Source organism: Lactuca serriola, chromosome 4 (genome assembly GCF_051521515.1).
Source record: "Lactuca serriola cultivar US96UC23 chromosome 4, Lser_US96UC23_V15, whole genome shotgun sequence".
NCBI classification, from domain to species: Eukaryota; Viridiplantae; Streptophyta; class Magnoliopsida; order Asterales; family Asteraceae; genus Lactuca; species Lactuca serriola.
Genome location: NC_136411.1, coordinates 186,211,266 through 186,220,145, shown reverse-complemented (window position 1 = coordinate 186,220,145; position 8,880 = coordinate 186,211,266). Strand labels below are relative to the sequence as shown.

The 8,880-nt window shown below is 28.7% G+C and overlaps 1 protein-coding gene across 1 annotated transcript; it reads right to left on the bottom strand.

The window, feature by feature from the left end:
• Positions 1 to 2,882: 2,882 nt before the first annotated feature.
• On the bottom strand, positions 2,883 to 7,881 carry LOC145103036 (Pyridoxal phosphate (PLP)-dependent transferases superfamily protein). Its single transcript, XM_079040570.1, has 9 exons — positions 7,673 to 7,881; positions 7,435 to 7,482; positions 7,018 to 7,146; positions 6,885 to 6,944; positions 6,620 to 6,776; positions 6,299 to 6,405; positions 6,153 to 6,211; positions 4,177 to 4,285; positions 2,883 to 3,451 (listed from the first exon to the last, which is right to left on the bottom strand). The coding sequence occupies exons 1-9, from the start codon at positions 7,733 to 7,735 to the stop codon at positions 3,002 to 3,004; spliced, it is 1,182 nt and encodes a 393-aa protein (XP_078896696.1). The 5' UTR covers positions 7,736 to 7,881; the 3' UTR covers positions 2,883 to 3,001.
• Positions 7,882 to 8,880: the final 999 nt, after the last annotated feature.

Here is an 8,880-nt window from a genome sequence, read left to right as displayed (position 1 = left end):
ATGATGGATGATGGATGATGGAAGTAGGCAGCAACAAGTGTAAAGAGAGGTTGAAGAAACAACTTTTTTTCGTGATTGAGAGGTTGAAGAAAAAATTTTCGTGATTTGTATGATACGTAATATTATATAGGGTTAATAAGCATATATAGAGTGGTAAACAGTGATTTTAGAAGATATTTAAATCTATATATCATAACAAAATATGGAAAATGATATAATTGGAAAACATGAGTCATGATACTATATTAAGTTAAAATAGTTATAAAAAATATATGATTTACATCCATAATTAATAAGATATATAATTAAATGACCGGATTTGAAATTGATAAGGGTACATGAATTTGAAGAGATTTAAAGATAATATTTTCTTATTAAACGATTTAATCATAAATGACTGGATTCTATATATTGAAACATGATAAATATGCATATAATTATTTTGAAAAGTGTTTATGATTGACGGTATAATTGGAATGATAATATGCATAAATAAGAATATAAGATTCATGAAAGAAATTAAAATTTATAGAGTATGTGCTCGTGTTGACAATTATACCCTTAGTCATAAGGAAATTATCTTTAAACTTAAAACAATTTGACAATAAGAGACTTGGTCAACATAGTTTGTTATTTAAGCATAAAACAAACTGACAATAATAGACTTGTTCAACATAGTTTGTTACAAACAATAAAAAAAAAATTATTGTTATAAAATCTTGTTTGTGGAATAACAAAATCAGTGGCTTAAGCCAAAGATTAAGGAGGTTACCTTTAAACTTAAAACAAATTGACAATTATAGACTTGGTCAACATAGTTGTTATTTAAACTTAAAAAAAATATTGTTATAAAATCTTGTTTGTGGAATAACAAACTCAGTGGCTTAAGCCAAAGATTAAAGAGGTTACCTTTAAACTTAAAACAAATTGAACAAATTGACAATAATAGACTTGGTCAACATAGATGTTATTTAAACTTAAAAAAATTTGTAATAATAGACTTGGTCAATTTAGTCCATAATCGATTATAAGGCAACATTATATTAGAAGAGATCTAAAACTATTCACGTGCTCGGTTGAAATAATTACGTTTTGAGTCTTACCCAGAACAACCTAGATAGGTGTGATGTCCTCCTGCAAAGTCGCACCAACCTAGCCTGGAGTTAACCTAATTTGAAATCGAGAAAGAAATCCCCTATATTTGGGGGTTTATATATACAAAGATCATGATCTTCAACAACAAAACAGACAAAGTGTATATATAAAACATAATCAACCGATAATAATCTGGATTTCTTTTCTTTCTTCTTCTTTCTTCGTCTTCAAGCACCTACATATAACAAATGTTTATTAAGTTCTCGTATTTGAGAGAGAAGATGATTAGAATCAATCGATAACTATGTTGGTTAAGATTAATGAATGTGAAAATCAATCAAAATAAAAAGATGGTTAACAATATAGAACCCTAATCAACAGACGATGTAATGGCATGATAGCTGACCTTGAGGAAACGATTCAGAAAGGATTTCAATCAAATATGTTGCAATCATCCTCATCGGCTTATCAAAAAACGCTAATTTGGTGGCTGATTTTTCGATTTCAATATGGAAAGTAGTTATGACAGACGGACGTAATCAATCGAATTTAGTATGCGTTCAATAAATAGTGAATTGTTTTCTTAGGATGACATCACCAGAAATATGAAGAACGATCTAAGGGTTGAAATCAATCAAGGAAATCCAATGAATGGTTCTGATTGCTGAGGGTGACATCATCAGGTTTCTGTTTTAATATATATATATATATATATATATATATATATATATATATATATATATATATATATATATATATATATATATATATATATAGGAAATCTCCATTATGACCCTTTTGTCTCGGTTCATCTAGTAGCAAACTAATTTGGGACTACTTCGTAAATTGGGCAAAAATATTGGGATTGTTCTACAAAAACCAAAATATTGAGACTATTTCATAAATTGTCCCACATTATATATAAAAAAACATTTTTATATATTTTTACACCTTAAGGATCGTTTTCAAAGTTTTTTTCATTTAAACGTATTTATACGTATTGTTAAATATATTTATAGAAGTATTTAAATCAAAAAAGAACTGTAAACGTTTTCAAAGTTTTTTTCATTTAAACGTATTTATACGTATTATTAAATATATTTATAGAAGTATTTAAATCAAAAAAGAACTTTAAAAACGTTTTTTATACATGTAAAGATAAGTTTTATATATATATATATATATATATATATATATATATATATATATATATATATATATATATATATATAAACTTTTTTATACATGTAAAGATAATTTTTTGATCATACGTAGATTGTGTAGGCTTATGTGAAGATAGTGATGAAGACTGATGCGAAGACATTCCTGACATTAAGGTTTTTGAATATGGTATGAGTTTAAGATTTTGTTTGATATGTTTTGTTCTTTATTCTGTTTTATGGAATATAAGTTGCAATTCAATCTGGGTATCCAAAACGGGATGTATGATTAAGTTTTTGTTTTAATAATAAAGGTTGAAATTGTGTAATGATTAAATTTGTGTCATCAAGATCCTAAAACCACATCTAATATGGTAAGGCATGTTTTTTAAAAGGAGTGAGATAAAAGCATTAAAGAGATGTTTGGAATATTGTAATGGGATCCCTATAGGCACCGCTTCAAGTATACATGGAATATTGTAATGGGAAAGAAATGGAAAATATCACCAATGAATATGAATGAGAAAGATATGATGAATACACATCCAAGAAACCACAAAAATAACAAGAAAGATATGATGAATACACATCCAAGAAACCACAAAAATAACAATAAAGAGAGCTTCATCATGTTCATCCGAAAGTTTCCATTTATTGTAAAAATTCAATCATGTAAACTTGTTATCAATGTTGATGAATTTCCAATCAAGAAGCACAACATTTCAAAGAAACACTAAACACCATAGTCAAAGCATTCCATCTTTGACCAATTCTTCCAACCCTTTCTTGAGCCTCTGAGATGCAAGAATACAATCTTTCTCCACCAATCCACCAAAAGAGATCCTAACATGACCTGGACACCCACATGGGGTTCCAGGGATTAGAACCACACCATGTTTCTTAGCAAGCCAACGAACAACTTCAAAGTCATCAATGAAGTTTTCAGGTAATTTTGCCCAAAGGTAAATGGCTCCTTCACCTCCTTTCACAGAACCTTCTCCTAATGGTGATAATGCATCAACAAGAAGTTGTCTGTTTTTGACTAGATCTTTGACTTGATTTGTGACCCATTGTGATCCCTCTTCCATTGAGTGAAGGGCTAGTCGTTGTGAGATTATTGAAGCACATATCGGAATGTTGTCTTGGATTTTCAGGAGTTGTGGTGCTAATCCCTCCACTTCCATAGGAAATGCTATCTGCAATTACACATTTGTAGTCGCTGTGAATTGTGATAGAGGGGAATGGAATGGAATAAGAAAAGTAATGGAATGAGTCATTACATTCCGTGATCATGTTTCATTGGCGTACGGGAATGGATGAATTTTCATGAATTCTTTTATATTATATGTTTATATGTAAATGCAATACATAAATTTAAGGGTTAATGTCATAAATGGGTAACAAACTATTTTTTGTTTTTACAAAACACCATTACTACAAGAAGGTAAGCAAAATTAACCATATTTTAGAAACTTTTAGTTACAAAAATTAAAAATTAACCATTACAGTTAACGAAGTTTTAATTAAAAATTAAGTAATAACAAAAAGTTTTTTTTTTTTTTTTGTTATTTTAAGGAGATAAAAATGTAATTCAATTAAAATAATAAAAAGTTAGAAAAAATCCATGTCATTAAAAGTTACATGAATAAAACGAGTTATAATCAATTTGTTTGTGTATAAAGTAATAAAAGCTTTGAAAACATGTGTTTGTGTATAAAGTAATAAAAGCTTTGAAAACATGTGTTTGTGTATAAAGTAATAAAAGCTTTCAAAAAATGTGTTTGTATATAAAGTAAAAGAAGCATTGAAAAAATGTGTTTGTGTATAAAGTAAAAGAAGCATTAAAAAAATGTGTGTGTGTGTGTGTATAAAGAAATAAAAAGCATTAAAAAAATGTGTTTGATAAGAAGGTGAGACTTACATATCCAACTCGCCAACCCATCATCCCATAAGCTTTGGAGAAAGAAAAGATGTTGACAATGTGATTGCCCTCAATACAAGAGTGTTTCAAACCATCATACATGAAATACCTGTTTATTGTGATGATTAAATTCCAATAAAAACATCATGTCTTGATGATACAATCTTGAAATATATATGAGAATATATGGAGATAAAGATGAATTAGAGGACGCAATTTCAAACCATTCAAGTGAAAATGGGTCAATGTCGGTTATTTTTTATTGATAACATGTCAAATTGGTAAAATTAAACCTTTAGCTAGAAAGAAAACGGTTTAAAATACAAAAAATTGGATAATTACTCCAAGCATAGTTTTGAATAACCATATTATTATATAGAATTATCACTAAATTTGGGAAAGACACTTTTCAAAATGTCTTCAAGTTGCCAACAAACGCATTTTATTTCAAAAAGGTAACCAACTCATGTTTTCTGTATATTTACCAACTATCTCATGTTGAACGGGTCACCCCTCTTATCAATTTTACACTTTTGGCCCAGATTTCAAGTTTTATTACGAATTTGGTCCAAACATTCAACTTTATCAAGAATTCATCCAAATTTGGTTTAATTTACAAATTTATTTTTCTACAACTCTTTTAGAAATTTTTACAATCTTTTTTAAGATTTTTTTTCTTAGTTTTTTCACAGTTCTCTTAAATTCTTTTACAATATTTTTGCAACTTTTCATAAAAAAATTTACTGGATGGGTTGGTTATAATTTTGTAAACTTTTTTTTTTTACATTTTCATACAACTTTTGTAAATGTTTTAAACTTTTCTTACAACTTTTTAATTTTTTTTTACATTTTCATACAACTTTTTTTATAGCTTTCATACAACCATTTATAAACTTTTTTTACAAAATTTTTAAAACGTTTCATATATATTTTATAACTTCTGTATACTCTTTTATAACATTTAAAAATACTTTCTTTAAAGATAAGTCGTATGAATGTGTAAAAAAAACGTTTAAGAAAATGTAAAACAAGGTTAAAACATTGTTTAGAAAAAACTATAAACTTTTAGTTAAAACATATAAAAAAGCTTTAATTTTTTTAAAACATTTACAAAATACTTTTGTTTACAAGCAACTGTATTAAAATTGTATGAAAGTGTAAAAAAAATTAAAAAGTTGTAACCCAAGTTTAAAACGTTGTATTCAAAAATGTAAAACAAGTTTATAACTTTTTTGTAAATAAGTACTACAAGTAGTAAATTTTTTTATAAAAACTTGTAAAAATGTTGTAAAAGAATTTATTTTTATTTTTAACTGAAAAAAATAAGAAAAAAAAATTAAAAGCTTGTAAAAAATTTTAAAAAGTTGTAGAAAAATAAATTCGTAAATTAAACTAAAGTTGCGATGAATTCGTAATAAAATTTAATGTTCGGACCAAATTCATAACAAAATTTAAAATCTGGGCCAAAAGTGTAAAATTGGAAAGAGGGGTGACTTGTTCAACCTGAAATAGCTGGTAATATATAGAAAACATTAGTTGATTACCCTTTTAAAAGATAAAATGCCTTTGTTGGCAACTTGAAACAATTCTTTCTCAAACAAATTCAGTGATAACTGACAACTAATAACCCACCCTATTATATTTATATATATTATATTATATTATATTATAAAAATGAAAGTTGGTTACCTTTACCAAGAAAGAAAGGAAAGCTCATGACCTTAAATACAAATTTTGAAACTTTAGTCTTTTTTTAGGGGGCAAAAAAGTTGGTTACCTTAATTGAGAAAATTATCAAAGTTGGTTAAGCTTTTACGCAATTATGCAATTCTCATGGTTAAATATAATAGCGAATTGTGATTTCTCCATTTATATCCACATTTCACATTTTCTATAAATTAAGAGTAAATGTATGGAGCCTAATTTGCATCATAAAATCAAAAACAAAAAATTTCTTTACAATCAAAGTAACTTACTCGTATGTGTTATCTACAACAAGCCAACATCCAGCATCTTTGCAGATATCCGATATTTTCTACAAAAACATAAACAACCATTTAAAATATCATTAAAACCATTGTTGAGAGAGAGAGAGAGAGAGAGAGAGAGAGAGAGAGAGAACCTTGAGAAGGGGTTCAGGGATGTATGTTCCAGATGGGTTCCCTGGATTAACAACTGTAACAAGCTTTGGTGTCGGTTTAGTTTCCCGCAAAGTTCTTTCTAGCCAATCTGAAGTAAATAATATGATGATTATATTGCAATTTTTCATAAAGTGTAATTCTCATAAAATAATGGAAATATGTCATAAAGTGTTGTGTCATTCGAATGGAATAAAACACCACTAAACAAAAATACGACACACATTCCATCAGGATTGCTAGATTAGCTTAAGGCCTAAGAATTTGAAACTTGAAAGTGCATGAAACATGAATTAGGTCTCAACCTGCATCCGGATGAAGTGTCTTTGGATCACCGGGTCCCACAAGAATGTCGGTGACACCTGTCATCTGGAATGACATGTAAGCATTGAAGTAGTATGGTGCAAACATAACAACCGAATCCCCAGCATCACACAATGCAAGAACAATATTCACAAATGCCTGCAACAAATAATGTATTTTAATTTTTAAAGATAAAATACAATCATTACAATTTACAATCTATTCATACAAATAAGTGAATAACGAAATAGAATCAGCCCAAACTACCTGATTTGCCCCTGCAGTTACCATCACTGAGGATTTAGTTAGCTTATTTTCTTCACGCAACTGTAAATAAACGAAACTATTAGAATATGTTCATATGAATGTAATTATTTAATTATATGGTGTTTAACAAAACCTTTTTAGTCAATGCCTCTCGAAGCTCAGGAAGACCTTCATCTGCACCATATCGACTGATTGAAGGTTCCCACACAAGCTCTTTCACCTTTTCTAAAGCTGGTTTTGGTGGTTGCCAATACACAACACCCTGTTTTTTTTTAAGAAAAAACAATTACGAAATAAACAAACATGTCTCTTTTCGGGAAATTTCAAATTTAATAACCTAATTTGAACTGAATGCGTTCATCTTAATCGGTCACTTCAATCAAGAATTAGAATTAGAACCCACTTGTCAAATAAAAGAAAAAGAACGAAATGTTTTCCGGATTCATCATTGATCTTTGTGAGTTTTGGAAATTGAGCTATAATCATGGAAAAGAGGGAATACTAATTAAATGTTAATAAAAAGAAGTGGAAAGAAGGGAAAATAAGCAACCTGGGCTAGAGATATTGCACCCTTGATACCTCGAAGCAATTCTTGTATCTGCAAACATGTTACACTTTCATTTTAAAGAATTAACACACATATCCCCATAAGATTAAAAAAAACACAGTTTTTCACACATAAAACAAGAAAAGAAGCAAACCCAGATCAAAAAAGACCTTGAATTAGAACATGCAACTCCCGAATCAAGAAAAGGAACCAAATTTAGGGCTAAGAGAGTGAAATTGACCTGAACCATGACGGGTGCTTCAGTAGACACGGCTCTCCTTGCTAACATTCCATACGAACCCATCTTTCAGTTTTCTCTGTCTTCCCAATTCTTTCTCTCTCTATATATGTATATTAAATAAATACGAAAAAGATTCACCTACCCTCCACAAAGGAAAAAGGGGTGTGACTTTTTCAATCAAAATCCCCAAATTTGATATGGGTTACGAAACAAGATTATGAGAATTTAGATCTTTAATCGATGGAATAATAAGAGGTCATGCTATGGAAATTGGGCTTTTCTCATCTGCTTGAGAGTTTTATATAAACAAGAAAAAGCTGACTAGAGAACGCCAAAAAGACGAAACACTTTTTACAAGTATTGGTGTATGGTATATATCCAAAGAGATTGACGTAATTCAGATAATATGCTTTTACTGACTTGTAGCTCACAGAAAAAAGGAGGTTTATGTTTATCTCTCTTTTAAGACTCTCTTTCTTTCTCTCTCTCTCTCTCTCCTCTTGAACAAAAATAAAAATTATCAAGAAAAAATAAAGGAAATTGTAGTCAAGCGTATTGCAAAGAACAGAGTGTCACTGACGATGGAATCTCCCACAAATTCCGCTTCGATTTAAATGTGGGTATTTTTAATGTTTTTGTCTTTGTCTCCTTCCCTTGTGATGTATTGATGATGATGAAGGTGGTGGGCGAGATTTGAAGAAATGTAGTTGCGGATGATGGTGGTTGATGATGGGGTAGGAGTGGAGGAGGGTGATGGTGGTGGTGGATTTTCATTTTATTTGTTTACATTTCAACTTGATTATTAATAGAATAATACGTTAATTAACTTTTTAAATGTTTATGATACCTATCGAATTTGAGAATGATGCTACTATTTTTATTGGAGGTATCATAATTTATCTAATTATATATTACTAAACTTTTATAACGGCTAATCATAACAATAATAGAAAATGTATATATTATAAAATAACAATATAAGTCATTTTACTATATAAAAAATATAAACTAGTTAAGAAGTAAAATAAAATTAAAAAACTAATGAAAATGGATTGAACTAATGCAAATAGCTTGACATGGTCATAAACTCTTTAAATTAAATTGTATAACACAACTTATTTTAACCGTAACCAAACTTAATAATTGATTACTTATTATCCATCATTAACTTTTGCAGTAATATTGGGTCTATTTTTTGGATCTTTATC

Coding starts and splice junctions, on each gene's coding strand:
- LOC145103036 (XM_079040570.1), bottom strand. CDS start 7,735: ATGGGTTCGTATGGAATGTTAGCAAGGAGAGCCGTGTCTACTGAAGCA. Junction 7,147..7,434: donor GTGCAATATCTCTAGCCCAG/GTTGCTTATTTT, acceptor AAAAAAAAACAG/GGTGTTGTGTATTGGCAACC. Junction 4,286..6,152: donor GTTGTAGATAACACATACGA/GTAAGTTACTTT, acceptor CACAATAAACAG/GTATTTCATGTATGATGGTT.